Raw genomic sequence first — 19,185 nt, 5'->3', positions numbered from 1 at the left:
ATAAACATTTATAAATCATTTATAGTTTTATTGTAAAGTGGTACAGAGAAGAATATGCTAAATACTGTATGTTAATGAATTTATGAGAGACAATTTGTATGTACAATATATTCATTACAACACAGGTTGTACTACATTCCAGATGTGTTGAGAGTCCATCAATATCAGTGCTGAAATGCTCTTTTTTTAAAAACAAACAAACAAAAAAAAAGTTTTAACTATATTCTTTCTTTTGGCATGTCTTATATATGTTTGTATTTTGGATAAAACAAGATAGTAGTCAGAATAGCAGCCACACATTGTATCAAGTTGCAAAAATGCCTAGCTTGTGATGCTAAACATACAGACACCAGCAGTTTATTTCCTCTATATTGTGTTTTCTGTTTTGTTATATTGTTTATTTTGTATTGTACTCTTAGTTATTAGTTATCTGTGTAAGTGTTTTCATATAAGTCTCCTTTTGTTGTTACATCTGATTTTAACATGTAATGTACAGCACATTGTCTCTTAAATATCTCCCACTGCAAAGCACTTCTGCTAACTTTGTTTTACTGACAGCCACTGTAAACTGAATGAAGAAATAAAAAGTGTAGGCGGACGTATGAAAATGTGTAAATATAGTACACAGACAACATACTGTATATGAGAGTCTTTCATTTTACTCAAGAGTGCAATACAGAAGAATACAGTATGTAATAGATTACAGTATTTCATTTCTGATTAAACCGTTTCATCTAATCTAAGTGTGTATGGAGAAACAACTGATTAACAGTTCTCAAAAGTTTGGCAATGTATCTGAGCTTCAAGTGTAAGTTAAGGCGTTTTGATCATCCTGCTCTGGAAACAACAGGACTCTTCACACCAAACTCTCCTTCCTGAACAGAAGACACTTGTTGTTTGCTGGCATGTCCACCTAGCAAAGAAAACATTTATAATCAAACATTATCAGAACAATACTACCACTGCTACTAACTGCAATGTTTATGCATTTTACATTTCAAAGATTAAAACTGTTTTTGATGCTTAAAGGCCACAAAAATAATCTGAACAATCAGATTATTTTGAGTGGGGTTGTTTGAGGTCTCGTCGATAGTCAGTGTATTAGCTTCAGTAGATGCAGGAGCAGCAGTAAGAAAGCTAAGCAATGAACTGCTGTGGTCAGGATCACCAACAAACGGTATTTCAGCCACTTAAAAAAGGTTTGCCTAAAAAAAGATCAACGTCAGTTTAAGTGTACACTATATTTAGAATATTTTCACCAGGCTGGAAACTGCAGTTATACAAGCCAAATATCGCTCTCTCTGAACACAAACTCTAGAAGTGAAATCATTCATTTTTATCTTGCATAACACAGGAGTTGCTTGTCTTCCACTGCCTCAATCTGTTTTTGTTTCTGTTGTTGTGTAACCACGGTAAATTCGAACTGTCCTTTTACACCAATTAAGTCACACTATAACACAAAATGAATTACCGATTACTGAAAATGACGTGAAAAATGATTTCACGTGGATTTTGGCTGGTTTGGAGGGAGTGATACTTGGCTTACATAATGGTGGTTTCTAATTAGAAAAGGTTGGAGTCAGACCTTTCTTAAGTGGCTAAAATACCTTTTGCTGCTGACCGTGTCCACAGCGGCTCATTGCTTAGCCTCTGTGCTGGTGCTCGTCTCTGGTTCTCCAAACTGGGGGCGTGTGGACGGGCTTCTACCGTAGCTAATACACTGACTATCAACTGAAACCTCTTACAGCCCCACATCAAATAATCCAATCTAATCCTTTAAATGAGCTGTTTACTTACTATCTTCTCCAGGAATAAACCATTTCTTTGTGCTATAGAACTGAGGAGGGAGATATCTCTGAGTCCCCACTCTGGGTTCCTGTAAGATTAGATAATACAGTGTTAACACATCCCACAGTCAGTCTTTGCTTTATTTATTGTATTGATCACAAAAAGAAATCACCTTTCATGATTATAAATAGAGCTGCAATGATTAATTGATTAATGTGCAACTGTTGAATTAAATGCCAATTATCAAAAAGATTGATAAAACATAGAGCACTGTACCTCTGCCGTAGGCTGTAGTCAAAGTCAATATTACTTTGAGGGGTGATCTGACCATTCATTGCATAGGGCTGAGGATAATGAGAAAAATAGGTTAAAAATATATATCTGACATACATTTATGTTTAGATTTGATCATATGTGACAATATAACATTGTCATGAATGTGGTACATGCATGTTAATGACAGCATGAAATATTTTTTCACTCACCCCGTATGTCAGTAGAAGACCTTGTGGCTTCAGCACTGCTCCAGCCCCTCTGAATAAACCCTGGAGGAAAACAGTGATGTTTTAAGGTTCAACTCAATTTAATTTCAAAGTTTTATTGGCATGGGAAACAGACATTAACAATGTCAAAGCAAGTGGGAAATGAAAACAACAATAACAAAATGCTCATAAACAGAAGAAAGAACAGCACCAATATTTCTGGTCCAAGCCCTACATCACATACTCCAGACCTTTTTGTTCTTGGTCTCTTTTACAGACTGAGGCAGGAGTTATAAAGAGGAGTTGTGAGTCAAAAGGGTCATAATTTATACATACTCTGAGGGACATACACTGCAATATTTTCACATGATGAAAACTGAACACAAGAACCAGTCAATAGATCACTGAACAATATACTAAATGCCCGACTATGTGCCTCTCTTTCTCTGATTTTATATTTATGCCTATTTATAATGGCAACAATTTGAATTAAATTACAAAAAGGCAGCACACAGTCAGCTACTTAAGAACAAAGAGAATGACACAAGCAGTCTTTCCCACTGACTGAAGACAGAGAGAGATGCATGAGTGGGCCCAGCAGCCTGTCGGTATTAATAAGATAACTAAAATTACACCATTATGCTGCCATTACATTTTTCCTGCTGTGTACCTCCTACTGCAGTGGTTCCCAACCTTTTCTTTAAAGGTCCCCTTTTCTATCATTGAGTGAACTGACAACCACAGACTAAATTACATGTTTTATGAAAATTTCATATTATGTTTAATTCGTGACAATAACGGTACAGAACACCTGATGAACTGTACAGTTAACACAAACAGTGAACACAATAACTGCAGGAAATGTTTGTAAAACAAGCAGTTTGGATGAATTTTGAGCAGATTATATCCTGTGAATACTGAATCAGAGATGAGCTTTTCCTGATACTTTTTGGAAATTTTTATACAGTTCTCTGTATTGTGTATTTATTTATTGATTCATTTATTTATTTTACATTTTTAATACTTATACATACTTAATAGGCTTCCATTTTTTGACAAATTCCCTCTCCTTGATGCTTGGCCATTGTTCTATTAATTAAAAGTAACATTTTCATTTAGTTTTCATTACAGAAATGATATATGCCTGCTGCTGTTGTTGTTTTTTTAAGTTTACTGACAGCCCTTGAAATCAAGAAAGCCTCATGACCCTGTGAAGCTTGGGTGACCCTCAGCGGGGGTCAGGACTCCCAGGTTGGGAACCAGTGCCTTAAGAAATTAAGGGGTTTTGGAAAACCCTGTTTTGGGATTTATCATCCACATATAACTGCCAGTTGTGGCCACAGTGGTCCCTGTTCAACTTACATAAAGGTGCTCTAGGAAACTGTTTAAATCAAACTTTAAAAAATGTCTTGCTTCTAACATTGGAGGCTTGCAAATTTCCCCACCATGGGACTAATAAAAGATTATCTTATTTTATTTCCACTTTAAACTACAGTTATGTTTGGGGAGGATCGGCACTGGATTAACCCACAAGGTGGGGCCCTTATTAGTAATTAGTTTGTGGTGAGTTGAGTTATTACATATTGGTTCAGAAACGTGAACCTGTAAACACAATATTGACCAAAATAATAAAGACCTTAAAGCTTCGGTGGGTAAGATTTACAGGGATTTATGGGCAGAATAAGGCAGAAGTGGAATATAATATTCATAAGTATGTTTTCATTAGTCAATCATCACCTGAAAATAAGAATTCTTATGCTTTCATCACATTAGAACAAGCTGTTTTCTATAGAGGGCACAAATCCTTTTCCATGGAGGCTGCCATGTCTCACCACCATGTTTCTACAGAAGCCCAAAGGGAACAAACCAAACACTGGCTTTAGACATGACCTTTAGCATTTGCACAAGTTTTGCAGGCACCATAGGTTCTCCTTTGCCAGCGACACTCAGCTAGTGGCCCTGGGGCCAAATCTGGCCCTGGATATGGTGCCAGGTGGCCCTCCAACCATTTTCTAAGCCACAATGAAAATAAATTGATTCACGCTGTTTTTTTTTTCCAGGAAGGAGGGACAGATATGTCAGTTCTTCTATGATGGGATAAATGAGGCTGTTAATAACAGGGAAGGCTGATCTCTGTGTGACGGCCTCTCAGGCTGTGCAAAGTACAGGAGGATCAGACAGTGAGATCTGCAGGGGAGAACAACTATTAGCTGAAGAGACACAAAAGTTACACAGAAACTAGGATAATTCTGATCCCATTAATGTGTGTTTCATACTTAAAGAGCTAAAACATGCTATTCATTTGAGGTCCTAAATATGTTTAATGTTGTATAAATTCTTTCAAATGTTACCAAAGCATTTACAACTAAAATGCAGCTGCAGTTATTAAATGCAGTAAAATATCTGATGTATCTGTCAATCCTTGCACCAAGCTGATTTAGTTAATAAGTTAATAAGTCATGTTTTGTTGTTAGGTGTTCCAGAATTCTGTTGTGGTCACTTTAAGAGTCAAGAAGTGAGTGACAGGATGTTATGTCATGTGACCAGAAATCAGGAAGAAAGGGAGCATGGCTCTCAGTGCCACCTGCATATGTCTCAGGCCTAAAGTAGTATCGTCCATATGTATATGTTTGATTAATAATTACTTACTTTTGCAGTGCATTATTTTAAGGTTAAATTCTGATGTTATTTGTACATATGTACCAAGTTAGTGTTGCTAGTGACTACATTGATCCTAAGTTTTTGGAAGTTCATTAAAGGACTGTTACAAATAAATACATGAACAAACAATTGATTCGATTTCTTAAAAATTATGTTATATATTGCATTTTTAGTTAAAAGTACAAGAAGGACATAAAAGCTGTAACGGTAAAAAGAAAACAAGAGGAATTAATTCATATGTATATCGAGTTGATATGGATTTAAATTGTGGATATTTGTACATGTTAAAATCAAGCACATGGTTAATTTTGCTTGCTGTATGTTTTAGTTTCACCTTTCTGTGCAACGTCAATAAACCTGTGGGCAAGAGAGCGACAGTCTTCAGAGTTTTGATGTTGGGAAAGTGTTAACCTTACTGTCAAGTTATATACAGCACATATAATGAGGACATCAAAAGTCAGCTGATTTGAAAATAAAGAATTTCAAAGAAAGATTGGATATGGGCCTTTTATTGTTCCTGATAAATAATGTTATTGTTAATGTGCATTTATTAGCTGGTCCATGGGCAAAACAAGCTGAGTATCCCTGTCTCCATGGAGGGGGAGATTGACACAATCTGTTTGCAATCTGCAAGCTCACCGCTAGATGCCACTACAACCTACACACCTAGTTCTTTAAAACTTGATTTTCTTGAGAGGCCCCTGTACTACACAGGGCCTCATGTTAAGGTAATAATGTAGGTGCTGATACGGCCTTTAACATTTCAGTCTATATTGTGCTTCTGTGCTGCATGCATACATTAGTTGCCAGCTGGTAATCCAGTTCAGTTGCTTAGATTATATAACACGGTGTGCATATAAGCGTCTGTAAAATCATCAGTCCCACCTCAGTGCAAGCAAACGGAGAAATGTGCATCATGTTGATGTTGACTACCAGATCGAGGCTCTCTGGCTGGATCCCTCCCCAGTACTGATGGGGCAGAGAAGCATCCAGGTGGATGGCAGGCTTCACATTGTGCAGCTGGTAGTGGGCTCTGTACGCTTCTATACTGAGAATGGGAACAATGGACATTATTGTTAATGCAGGCAGACAACACACACCTTTTACCCACCTCAGTGTGCCCGACCCTCAATAGTATTAAAATAACTACCGTAATACCTGATTTAAATGACCAATACCTTTCTTCAAGTTTGCTACGCAGAAATGAATTCATACCGTAAATACCTGAGTTTATAAGCTGTTTATACACCAGTCATTAGCAAATTGTTACTATCAAGTAGACATAACCTGTACTGTATTTACCTGACTAGAGACTGGCGGTCATATTCTGATGGCTGCCACATTATATTCCGCAGGGCCTGAGCGAAGTGTGTGACATGCTGCCCGGTACCGGAGGAGATCTCCAGAGCCTGCAGCGGTCTCCCGGTGTTAACGCTCTCCCGGAGCACCGCCAGAATGGGCTCCTTGTTCCTCTCGGCAGCGGCGGCGCTCAGCATCTTGCCAAACCCCGGGTATAAGTATCGAGCTCTGCGGCGCAGTGCACGAAACCACTCCAGCAGTCCTGGATAACGTCAGTCACAGGTTGAATAACTCCACACCACCCACGAATGTTTTGATTTTCGGCTGAAAATGGTCCACTTCCGGATTGCGTCATGTGACTGAACTGACAACCAATAGGAAAGCTGGGCGGGCAGAATTCCTCCGCACCGTTATAAAAGAATGACAGTGCAAACAATGAGTCCTGCCAGATTTTGGTTTGATTTGGTTTATATATTATCAGTTAAAACGGGTTAGTGCCGATTGACAGGGTTTTGGCCGGTTTACTATGAGTTAGGCTGGTTTGTAAAATAATATTATAAATTACAGCATACCAAAAATATTTATAAATTGCAGGGATAAACGCTAATATTTTTAGTCACTGGACCCACAGGCCACCATGCACATACAAAATGCGTTAAACCACAATGCTGTTGCTATTTTGTATATAGATATATATAGTATATACTCAGTTTGGGCAGATTCTGGGCAATTATCAGGCAAAAAAACATCAAACCAATCTCGCAACACTATTTTACATAGAGGGTTTCTTTATTTAAGGGAAAATAGTGGTCAGGTACACGTCATATTTTACAAGATTTACACCGTTTCTCACATAAGAACATCACATTTCCCCCCAGACTCAAATTTAAATTTAACAGACACGGCAATCAACTTATAATAATTTAAAAGATATGTCCGAGTACATAAATAGAAACAGCAGACATGAACAAAATGTTTTGGCAAACACAAATATACAGAACAGGATTGTCAGTGTGGTAAAGTAAACAGTCACAACACCAATCTAATTTTTAATGGGCAAAAGAGGATATCTATCCTTACATCATTCAGCTACATTAGACTCCTCACAGCAGCCATTTTGACATGAAACAGTGGTGTAAACACAGGTGTTACCAATGATACTAATTAAGTTTCTGTCTCACAAACGCCAAACAGAGTCAGGATGCTGTTATTGTGTGTTTGCTCACTAAAGAGGCTTTGCTGCACTAAATGCAACAGGACCTTAATTAGTATCATTGGTAACACCTGTGTATACCTGCTATTTCATATCAATACAGCTGCTGTGAAAAAGCTCTATTTGTGCAAAAACAGAGCCAGAATGGAAAGATAACACTGTGAATCTATTACTCAGGTATATTAATGAGCTGTAAAAGCTGATGTTACTAAAGCAGTGCGAAAAAAACATCTTTTATTTACACATTTAAGATTATTGTATCCTCAGGAAGTCGGTGGTAAAAATGCAAACATATTAAACTACAGTGACTTAAATTGTGTGCTTCAGTTGGTGTGATGGAAAGTGGCCTTGCAGAATGATACAATATTCACTGATGTGACAGCTGCTTTCATGCAATAGTGAGCGACTTGTCCTTTTCCTCCAGCTCTGCTGCCTGTTCTGCATCCTGATTCTGCTTGTTTTCCATGTTGAGAAGCGTTTGTGGCGCGTTAGGAGGACACTCCTGGCTCTCCAGCGGACAGCTTTGCACCAGGGACGGGTTCAGACAGAGGAAAGTCTGATTGTTGCCGAGAGCGTCCAGACTGGTCGTGGTCGTGACCACGGAATCGCTGAAGATGGTGTTTGAGAAGACGGAATTGAAGGTGAACGAGGAGCCAAAAAGTGACTCCTGCACGGGGGATTTGGGGCCATCTGTGGGAACAACAACTGCTGGGTCTCTGGGAGGTTTGACTGGAGGAATGGGCTCAGGCTCACTCTTACTGGTGTCTGGTTCTGGTTGCTGCTGGCCGGCTGTTTCCTCCTGACTGTTGCTCACTTCTGACACCTGGACCGAGGGTGGGTCAGCCTTGGCCGTCACCCTGCAGTCGCTGTTTACACTGGCGCGTCTGGATGAGCCCTCTGCTGTGGAAATGACGCTGCTGGCTCGGGGGAGACTTTTGGGCGACCTGGGCCCTTTCAAGCGTCCCTCTTTCCCCAGAGGAGTGGAGAAGCAGTTGAGACAGCCGGACATTGAGGATGACTTACCCTGAACATACAACACTGTGATTGGGGAACAAACTGAGGCTCGGGTAGTTTCAACTTTGCTCAAGCTCGATTTTGAATTCGACCCATTGAGTCCCAGGTCCATTTTGACTGCACCCCCTGAATCTGATGAACGACGCGTCACTTTACCTCTCGAGCCCTTTCGGATGCTCTTTGTACCCCTTGTGAGCCAGAAGTCTTGAGATAGCCCAGGGTCTTTCTGTTTTGGTGTAAACTGGGTATCTGAACTCTGGTTGCCGGTGAATGGCGTGGTGGAGGCTTTCTCCTTGTGCTGCTGCTTCAGCGTGTGCTGGGGGGTGGAGGTGTCGCTGGGCGGTTGGTAGGAGGAAGAGGAGCGGCGTGATGGAGGCTGCTGGACCGGGCTGCTGCCGTTTGACCATGGCTCGTTTTCCAGGCTCAGGCTGAATTCCCCGCTGCTCTCACTTTGGGCTCGACTCTGGATGCCATTCAGCCCTGAAAGACATGATGATGTTTCTTTATAATTATTTTTTTATATGCTTTATGGTGTCAACACATTTATGTTTGATTAACATCAGCTACAGTGCTTGTATGAATAATACATAATTCAGTTCAGATATTGCTGATCATAGTATTTATGTCCATATATATCACATATATACACTGTTATAAAAAGTTGAGAAAACTCATAATCTCAAGGCAGCTGTCTTCACAATTTTTTTTTTGAGTTTTGAATCAAACTAAACAAAGTTGTGCCAACCTATAATCTTTTGTTGAGATCATTTACTTTTCTTCTTGAGATGAACTTGAATCTTTGAGCTTGAGAACCTCCAAAAAATTGTTTCAGAAACTATTCACAGTGAGTTGTGAAGCTTAATGAAACACCTTTGAAATTTTCAGTTTTTTAAACTTTTCCTTTTTTACAGTGCAGTGCAATCATATCTATATATTTCCATTTTTTTTCCAACCTGTTGTTATTTCTTTAAGAGCTATAATTCTCAAAATCCCCCAGGGACATGTTTCTAGGAGTACATTGTATTTTATAAATACAGCGCTTTCCAGAACATATGTTCCATTGTGTGTAAAATGTCAGACCAATAAATTTGTATTGTTTTAAATGTGGAAAATAAAAGCATATGGTCAACATTATTTTCCCAATATTTAATCCAGAAACTTGAATTGTTTTGTGTACACTTGAATACAGTTTATGGTGTTCTAAAATACCTTATATTCTTCTTCCAAGCATATTGTAAATGATGTTTCTTTTCAGAGCTACAATAAAATAATATTCTTAATGACCAACAGGGGGCAGCAGAGTCTTTCTACAACAGTTGGCATCTGTTGTCAGCATAGAGATTAATATAAAACAAGGTCATGATTGCAATTTGATGGATTTACTCTAATTCCCAAGCTGGTAATACATCTGTATACTCGCTGAACCCTCTAAACGAGTATCCCTGGGGCTTTACCGTGATTCTGCAGCTCATCGTTGTCCTCAAGTCCAGATGGCACAGCGCTGTCATTGGAAATCTTGTCTGTGGGGCATAAAATGAAACAAAACTGCTGAATGATTGTAAGTGATTGACACCTCTGAACTCTACACTTTAAACAAGAAGAAACACACAAGAGAGCTGTTGTTTTTCTACTCTCCTCTACACTTTATTCTAGCGTCCAACTACTGCAGATGACATCAAACAAAACAGTGAGTCATGAATGCTTCTACCTGTCACCCAGAGCTCAGAAACATCTGGGACAGTGTCGGTGGTGTCAGTGGTTGTGGTGGTGGTGACGTGGCCAGATGGGGTGGGATGATTGAGGTGGAGGATGGATAAGATGGATGTGGTGAGGGATGAAGTCAATGCGTTCTTCCTGTCCTCCTCCTCTACATCAGCCTCTGACCCTTCCAGGTGCTCTGAGCTGCCTGTCCACCGCTCGTCTCTGGGGTATGCCAAGCTGCTCAGGGCTGTATCATTGAACCAAGGGGTGGAAGGAGTTGGGGGAGGATGAGGGAGGGGGACACAAGTGAAGTGGTCATGGAGATTAGGAGGTGTTTTTGAGCTATGGTGTGGAGAACAGAGACAGGGATGGGTTGCTTCCTCCACAGACAATACAATAGTCAAGAATTGTGGTCTCAAAATATTTCCCGACACTGTATAAATATGGAAAAGAAAGTAGCAAATGTTTCATTGTATTGTATATATTTATATATATTTACTTATTGAACATTGGTATATTACCTACAGTAGATGCCAGTTGGCATCCATATAATGTTATGGATTATATATATGTTTTTTTTTTATTTATAAGTCTCATATATGTGATTTCAGATGTCTTTTTATACCGTCCACAATACTATATTCTATATTGTGTGTGGAATATAATATAGTACATATACAGTAAGTAGTACTCATAAGTTCCCAAATGATAGAGGTTTCATATTACACACATTGAATAAGGATATTCTATCTGGTTTTACTGTCTACTGTAATATAAACATTTAGTAGAATTAATCTATATCTTCTCTATATGGGCAGCCGTCTCCGGAGAGGACAGAGCTCATGCAGCACCAGTGTCCTGCAATGCAGCATTTCTTTGACCTCCATGAACAACATACCCCAGATTGTCTTCAAATATAGCCACTCTGCAAGGAGATGACTGATGCAGATGCTTACAGCTGTAATATCATATCTAATTATTTTTAAGTTAGTGTGGTGAAATGAGTTTGTGATGGACACATTACTAATATGACTGCTGATTTTACACCTGCTGGGAGACATCTTTGCAATGCTACTCTCACTAGGCTCACTTTGCTGTTATATCATGTAATAGATGGTGAAAATTAAAGCATAGATTCACTTAGTATTATCAAGTTAGCAGTGAAATGAAAGGCTACAGTCAAGATGAGGGCAGACGCCGGCCCACAGTCTTTCTTACACATGGAACGACGGAAGAGGGACTTGACTTTGTCTCTGTCCTTCAGCCTGTTCCTCATACGGGGAAACATTTTCAGAGTGGCTATTTAACAGCAAGTGCAGCCACATGGGAGGTCGACAAAAGGGATGGTTGCGAGCAGAGGGAGGGATGTACGGGAGGAAGGGAAGGAAAAGACAAGGGAAAGAAGGGAGGAAGGCGGGAGTGAAGAAATACATTAACAAACGAGAAAGACACAGGGAAGACATATTGAGGAAAGTTCACACATATCATGCATCAGGAAGAATGACACTTTGGACATGGAACACGCACTTAGACTTGCTTTTAAACACCATGCATCTGCATTATTTATTTATTTATTTCACTAAAACCATGCTAACTTTTATGAATTACTAAGACTGTATTCATTACGTGTGAAAAGCTAAGTTAAAGGCCTGTTTTGAGAATACTGAATTTCTCTCCAGAATTTCCAGCTTTTGCTAAAACTACTACAAGGGAGTTTATAACCGGTTATGAAACAGTTTCAGCTGATGTATCTATATGGGCTGTGTACGTTAACAAGACCAGCAGTGACAAGATCGGCTGTTTTCATAAGTTACTCTTAATGCCTACCACCGGCTGAAGTTCTGAAGTTATATTTTGTGGTTATTACAGCGTCCTTTTGTCAACAGGAGTCTCCAAAATCAACAAATTATGAAAGTTCCTTTTAGTAGTTTTAACTTAGTTCAGTTGAAGTTGTCATTGGGTAAAAGTTCCACAATAACCTTTAAAAGTAATGTAATTCAAGTGGTTTGAGAGAAAACTAGGTTTCTGCTCCTCCTCTTAGCTCTTTAGAAAATCTAGTCTGTGACGGGAGTCTTTGGACAGTCGCAGGTCGGTAAGATAGTACATTGTTGAGTCTCATTCCCAAAACATCAGTGAGACGAATGAGATTCAGCACTGAGCTATCTTTCTCCAGAAGCTGATACTGTGCCTTTAATAACACTGAGACCCTGCTCAGTTCATGCTGTCACCCTTGCACAGTGTGACATGTTCACTATTAATAATAAATAAATCCCTATAAATCCCATAATCTATTATAAGGATTTCACCCTTTATGTTAATAAATGTAAGTCAAAGAATGAGAATATTAAATTTCTCTCCAGCATTTCCAGCTTAAATCAATTAAAGCTGGGGTCACTCAAGTGGCCTGAGAAAAAACTATGAGAGAAAATATGTCTGATGGACATATATCTAAACAAAGAGGCATGAGAACAGTTCTTAAACAGTTTTATTTTAAAATCAATTTATTTGAGTTTTTGCGACTCCTTGAAAAATGCTGAGGTGGAAGTACAACTTCCTACGTAGATGAAACAGCTGTGACTGGTTCATACATGTCTGTTTGTCTTCTGGCTATGAGCTGGACCTTACATGAACACACTCCTGAATGATCTTTGTGCCCTGCCTCTGATGGGGATCTCACTTCCTGGTCTATGACTCGAGCAGTGGAGGGCGGACTTGTGAGATGATGTGGTGAACTCAAGAAGGTCATACTCACTGCTGCTGCGTTGGGGTGAGATGACATCACCTGCTGAGGCTGAGCCTCCAGAGCCGTCTGAGCTGATGAAGGAGCTGTTGTCATGGCACAAGACGTGTGGCTCAGCAACGCCAGAATGCGTGGGTGTGGGTGGGCGGTCTGGTCCATGCTCACGACTACTGGATTTAATAAGCTTCTTCAGTTTCAGAGTGATCCAGTTTCCACGTCTGTGGAAGACAGATACACAAGCAGGAAGAGAAACCGTAACAGAATGAGACAAAAATAACATGTACAGGGGCCAGTACTGAGCAGTGGGCGGTCAATCACCAATCATGCAGAGGTAAGCTATCACTCTGAGAAATGAGGGTTCCCAAGGGGTTCTTGCTGATGGGCTGAGGCTCTACCCAGAGCTATTTACTTTTGAGGAGAAAAGATGGAAAATTATGGTGCTCACTGTATCACTGGCCACACTGTCAATATGTCTTACTCATCAAATAACTGAGTATAACTGTAATATATGTGAACTGACACAACTCAATATTGTCAATTAATCAAGTCCCATTGTAGACAGTGCTGAATGTGAGAACAGAAATCTGACTTGCCACAGTCATTTCACTATAAAGTCACAGTTATCACCATTACAGACACCTTACCTGCGAGGAGGAGAAGGCTCATAAAACTTGTATTGGTCCATTATCTTTTCCTCCAGCTTCTCCTTCTGCCTCCTCAAATCATTTAGTTTGTCACTGAACAGAGACGGGCAGAGAGAGAAAATAGATCATCTGTGATTACTGTGGTATTTTAGTGTCCTGAAGAAGGTACATTTTGTGCTGTTTGTTAAATGCGTTGGCTCATTAGCAAATCAGTGTAAAATGCTGTAAATCAACACATTTGATCCTATTTGACGCTACATGATCTTATCACAGTGTTGACCCTGTTCACTTACATATACTGTCGCTCTTCAACGTGAAACAGATCCTTGCTCTCCATAGTCTGCTCCAACAAGGTTCGATTCTGTATCATCAGTGTCTCGATCTGGCTGAGCAGGTGGCGATTCTCTTCCTCCAGGTTGCCCTTCAGCTGGCTCAGCAACTAAACATAGACAAGCAGGTAAACTGTGTGTGCTCATGTGTAAGCATGTGTACAAAAACACACACTATCATGCAATTGACCCTTCCTAAATCCCGCTTATTTTTGGTCTGTGCTCCAATAACAGTTGAGCAAGCTGGGTTGACTTTCTCCTTTCCTATATGAGTGTCTGTGAAAAAAGAGTACTGATAGAAATTCAGTAATTCTGACAACACCACAAACTAGCTTATCTACATCAATCTTTAGTTAACTAGTTGCATTTGATAGCTGTAATAGCTCAACTGTGAGCTAGCTACTTATATTCATTCATTCATTCATTCATTCATTGTCTGTAACCATTTGTCATTGAAAGGTCATGGGGGCTGGAGCCTATCACAGCTGACATTGGTTGACAGGCGGGGTACACCCTGGACAAGTCGCCACTTCATCGCAGGGCTGACACCTAGAGACAGACAACCATTCACATTCACATTCACACCTATGGGCAATTTTAGAGATATCAATTAACCTGTTACGCTGCATGTCTTTGGACTGTTGGAGGAAGCTGGAGTACCCGGAGAGAACCCACGCAGACATGCAAACTCCGCACAGAAAGGCCCTGCCCCAGCCACAAACTCCCCAGCCAGCTGGGAGATTTAAACTCAGGACCTTCTTGCTGTGAGGCATCAGTGTTAACCACTGCACCACTGTGCCACCCACCTACTTATATCTGATAGCTAATGTTAGCAGCTAACTAGCTAACTAATCTATATCAATTATTAGCAAGAAGTTAGGTACAGTTTTGCTAACATTAGCTAACATGAGTTGTGACTATGCCACTTTTAAATGTCACCCAGCAACATCTTTAAACTACCTTCAAAATTTGGTTTTCTGTTCAACATAGACCTGCCTAACACATAGTATATCTAAGTACAAGATGGTGCCCATTCAGTCACCTGGTGCATGAGCCAAATAAGTTTTCTTGCTTCCAGGTTGACTTCCTGGTTACATGGCCCACTGAATATGCACAGTGTTTCCTGCCTCCTCCCACCCGTGAGTTCCCTTCAGACCATATGATGCTTGTTTACATTCTGGTAATGTCACAGATTTTTAAAATAGCTTTTTTTGACTCAAGGAAAGTTTTACAAATGTAAAGCTTCCAGGGACCAAAAATTCATAATATAAAGAGTCATAACTGAACTTGTTTGCAGTTTGAGGTGTCCTGTTAACAGTTTTATAAATGTTTCATTTATAATGGTTGGCTATGGGGGAAAATGCTTTTTTGTGCTGGTGATGTATTTTCATTGCAATGCCGCAAGTGGCCACTCGGAAAACTTGGCAGCAGCGCTGAGTGGCAAAGCTCTGTCTATGGTACCAAGCTTGCTCAACTATTATTGAATCTCAGTGAAAAAAGGGATGGGACTTAGGAAGGGGTCAATTATTAAAACAAAACATTGAAATTGTATACAGAAAGTGAGCAAGGTTATAGCAATCATGTAATTTATGAGGTTATACTACACCAGGTGAACCTGCTGCATGTCAGTACCTCACACTGGTTGGTGAGCTTTGTGGAGGTGATGTCCAGCTGCTGAAACTCCTTCTTGAGCTTTGAGAAGTCAGCCTCCAGCCAGGTGTGCTCCAGCTTGGCCTCGTTCAGCTGGCTCTTCACCTGCTTGTGATCCACTGTCAGCAACTCGTTGTCTTTAAGAAGCTGACGGTAGGTCTGGTTCAGCCTTAAAGAAATTAAATACAGTGATGTTTGTCAGTGGATTAGTCTTGGTGTGCATTAGTGTGCCCCATCATGCACCCCAGCTGCTGTATGTTTGTGTCTCCTCACCAGTCTTTCTCGTCACGGAGCCTGCAGCATTCGGCAGCAGTGGTCCTGTGCTGCTCTTTCTCCAGAGCCATCCTCATCTGCTCCTCCTTCATGGCTTTCTCCAGGTCCTCTAACTTGGCCCGCTGCTGCAACAGGCTATTGTACCTAAAGACCAAACACACACACACATGAACATGCAGGGATCTCAAACCACATCATCCATAGTGGCTCTCCTGTGTCTCTCCTCTACCCCACCTGTCCTGCAGTGTACGGTGCTCCAGCTCCAGTGTGCGGTGGGCGTTTTTCAGACAGCCATGCTTTCCCATTAGAGCCTCGCACTCCATGGCCTGTCGCTCATGCAGAGCTGCCAGCCGCTCGTGATCTCGTAACAGCTGCTCGTGAGCACCACGCAGCTCCTCACGTTCCCGCATGGCACTGTCCCTTTCGCTCTCTATCCCCGACTGCTGCTGTTGCAGCTGAGCATTCTGGGCCATGAGTGAGGCACTCTGCGAGTTCAGGGTGGATTTCTCCACCTGGAGGAGAAAGGGACCCAGTTGATTAGGAATTAATGTAGCATAAGTAAGTACACTCATGCAGAGGCTGAACAGAGAATCTTGTAGGACTCTATCAGAAATGTACATCTGTGTGTGTGTGTGTGTGTGTGTGTGTGTGTGTGTGTGTGTGTGTGTGTGTGTGTGTGTGTGTGTGTGTGCAGGGGCTGTTAAGTGTACCACAGAAACTAGTGTGTGTTGTGGTGGCACCTGCAGGTTAGCGTTGTGTGTCTGCAGGGCTGTGTTGTTCTCCTGCAGTGAGGCAGCCTGCCTCTGCAGGGCGAGGATCTGAGCCTGCTGGCTATCAGACTGACTTTCCAGCTGCTTCAGTTGGGCCTGCATAGCCTGGCGCTCTGCCTCCAGTGTCGCATTCTGGAGAAGAGGCGAGGAGGAGAGAGGAGGAGAGAAGATAGAATGAAGATGTTAAAGGAGAAGCACGTAACACTGACAGCAAGCGTTTAAAATGGGTACTGCAGTCCAAATTCAAAATATTGGAGCATAGGTCATGTTAACTGAGTATTTTCTGTCACTGCCTGACTTTTTTAACAATTACAGAAAAATCTGAAGTCCGTCTGTCATTTTGAAACATTAAAAAGGGAGAGATCACTTCAAGCCATATAAAAGACATCATTGAATATCCATCATTATCCATCATTAATATATATAAGATAAAACGAACTATTTGCACAATGGGAGAAAGAGTGAGAAAGCTGCCTCAGCATGCATGGAGAGTCATTACAATATAATATATATACAATACATCTTTCTCGCTTTCCTTATGGTCTGAATAGGTCCCTAAATTTGTCGCAAATTGCCTTTTTTTTTTTTTTTTTTTAGAAAAAAAGGCACAATGAGGGTCTGTTGAGGAGCTACATTTAGGAGGAAATTCTCCAAGTTGGCAAAACCGAACCATATAATTATGATGTGGTTGGTAAACAAGGTGAAAATAGATGGAGGATGAAGGACGAGCAACTGGCTAAAACTACATTTATCAGCCAGCGGCTTCATGTTATCAGCAAATCTCCACTGTTGACATGAAAAGTAACTGCGGTGGAGGCTGTCTGTCTCTGTTTTCTGTCTTTTTTTGTTTTTTGAAAATTAAGTGCTCTTAAATAGGCTATGTCATGTACATTATTTGCTCTATTATTAACATAAATCACCATCAAAAGCAAGTGTCAGTGTTTTAAGAACCAATAGTATGAGCTTATAAAATGGTTACTTAAATAAAGGTCAACCACTGACATTCCTCTCCACTTCAATGAGACGGTCCTTCAGTTTCAGCAGCTCCTTGGTGGCCTCTTGGCTTTCGCGCAGCCATTCGCTCATCGCCCTGCCAGTCTCTCTGGGAGGGGTGGAGCTTGATGCCGTCAGCTCCTCCTCCTGTCTCTGTTGCAGGGCCTCGTAGCTCAGCTTCACCTGTGGGGTCAAACACTCAGATCTGTAAGAAAGACTCCTCTCAAATGTGACACTGTCCTGCCTGCAAAAGTGAATTTTATAACATGACTCACAGTTTTGAGCTCCTGGCGCAGTTGCTGGTTCAGGTTGGAGGATTCCTGCAGACGAGCCTCCAAAGCGGCCATTTTGTCATCTTTTATCTGAAGAGATTTTTTCAGAGACGACTCCAGCTCTGACTCCAGCATCTTGAACCTGCTGCATAGAGGAGAGAAGGACTTAACTGTGGCATTACAACACTTCTAATTTCTTATCATATTCCCTTCAACAGTTGTAAGATGGGAACTCCAAGCAGTTTGTAAACACCTGTTGTCTGGTGCCTCCTGTTCAGCCTGTTGTGTACTCTCCTGGTTCAGGACCTTCATCTCCAGCTCATGGGCCAGCCTCTCCAGTTCATTGTCTCTCTGCTGGGTCTTCAGCTTCTCACTCACCAACTCCTAAAGATGGATAGTTTGCCTGAATTACACTAAACAGTTTCTGTTAACAGACATTTATTGACATTTAATGATTTGGAACCTAAACACCCAGAACCAACTTAACTCCAATGGTTTGGAAAAGATTTAGGAGTTCTGATGGTTTTAACCAACATGGAAGTCATGAGATAATTTTTATTTGTGGTAAAACTTTGTCTTCAAGATTGGGAAAAAATATTAATAATCCTTTTTTTCTCCAACATATGTTGTTATGGAGATAGTTTGGATTTTTTGAAGTGGGGTTGTGTGAGGTACTCATAATCAGTGTATTACCTACAGTAGATTGTGTCAACATGCCCCCAATTCAGGGGAGCAGCAGGAGTATTGTTGGAGGATGATAAATGATGTACTGCTGTGGACATATTTTAGCCACCTAAAAAAATCAAAATGTTTTTGCGTATTTAGAACATTTTCACTGCTTCATCTTGCCATCAGACAGACAAATCCAACAGGGAATTACATAAGTCAAATGTTGCTCTCTTCATAGCCACCAGACTCAAAATTACTAAATTACTGTTTTTCCCAAAGGAGTCTGGCTGCTTTAGAGAGAGCCATATTTGGCTTATATACCTGTTGGAAAATGCTGTCTGACGGCAAAGTAATGAGATGAAAGCAATGAAAATATTCTGAATATGTTGTACACTTAAACTGACATTTATTTTGTAGGTGGCTATAAGATGTTTCACTGCTGACCCTGTCAGTAGTCGAGCAGTTCATTGCTTAGTTTCCTACACGGGTCCAGAATCCATCTGACTGCATGTTGTTAATAATTGTTTTTTTAATATGGAGGCCTAGTTAATCAATTGCATTTGTCACAGAAAAGTCATAAAATCTATCTAAGGTAAATTCCACAGTGAAACATATACACACTGCTGCTGTAGCATTATCAGTGAAATGTCTGGGTCAGGGTAGATAATTTATTTAGTCAGCGTAAAC

General features: G+C 40.6%; 2 protein-coding genes across 3 annotated transcripts in view; both read right to left on the bottom strand.

The window, feature by feature from the left end:
- Positions 1–637: 637 nt before the first annotated feature.
- Positions 638–6,578, bottom strand: mettl26 (methyltransferase like 26). Its single transcript, XM_084715943.1, has 6 exons — positions 6,234–6,578; positions 5,817–5,979; positions 2,274–2,333; positions 2,065–2,132; positions 1,798–1,876; positions 638–913 (listed from the first exon to the last, which is right to left on the bottom strand). Exons 1-6 carry the CDS (start codon positions 6,425–6,427, stop codon positions 857–859), a joined length of 621 nt encoding a protein of 206 aa, XP_084572069.1. The 5' UTR covers positions 6,428–6,578; the 3' UTR covers positions 638–856.
- A 422-nt stretch (positions 6,579–7,000) lies between these two features.
- ccdc88aa (coiled-coil and HOOK domain protein 88a) overlaps positions 7,001–19,185 on the bottom strand; it is a 31,644-nt gene continuing 19,459 nt past the window's right edge. For both annotated transcript variants that reach the window (XM_084715942.1, XM_084715941.1), the window contains 14 exons: positions 18,083–18,213; positions 17,833–17,974; positions 17,567–17,740; positions 16,535–16,696; positions 16,029–16,306; positions 15,795–15,938; positions 15,504–15,690; positions 13,836–13,981; positions 13,543–13,635; positions 12,911–13,116; positions 11,377–11,457; positions 10,166–10,405; positions 9,912–9,977; positions 7,001–8,937 (listed from right to left, as the gene is read on the bottom strand). In XM_084715942.1, the coding sequence (XP_084572068.1) occupies positions 7,832–8,937; positions 9,912–9,977; positions 10,166–10,405; positions 11,377–11,457; positions 12,911–13,116; positions 13,543–13,635; positions 13,836–13,981; positions 15,504–15,690; positions 15,795–15,938; positions 16,029–16,306; positions 16,535–16,696; positions 17,567–17,740; positions 17,833–17,974; positions 18,083–18,213 (3,156 nt within the window). In that variant the 3' untranslated portion in view covers positions 7,001–7,831. The remainder of the gene's footprint in view (positions 8,938–9,911; positions 9,978–10,165; positions 10,406–11,376; positions 11,458–12,910; positions 13,117–13,542; positions 13,636–13,835; positions 13,982–15,503; positions 15,691–15,794; positions 15,939–16,028; positions 16,307–16,534; positions 16,697–17,566; positions 17,741–17,832; positions 17,975–18,082; positions 18,214–19,185) is intronic.

Source organism: Lutjanus erythropterus, chromosome 3 (assembly GCF_056507025.1).
Source record: "Lutjanus erythropterus isolate fLutEry1 chromosome 3, fLutEry1.hap2, whole genome shotgun sequence".
Taxonomy (NCBI): domain Eukaryota; kingdom Metazoa; phylum Chordata; class Actinopteri; order Lutjaniformes; family Lutjanidae; genus Lutjanus; species Lutjanus erythropterus.
The sequence above is the reverse complement of the archived record's forward strand: the minus strand, read 5'-3'. Positions and strand labels throughout refer to the sequence as shown.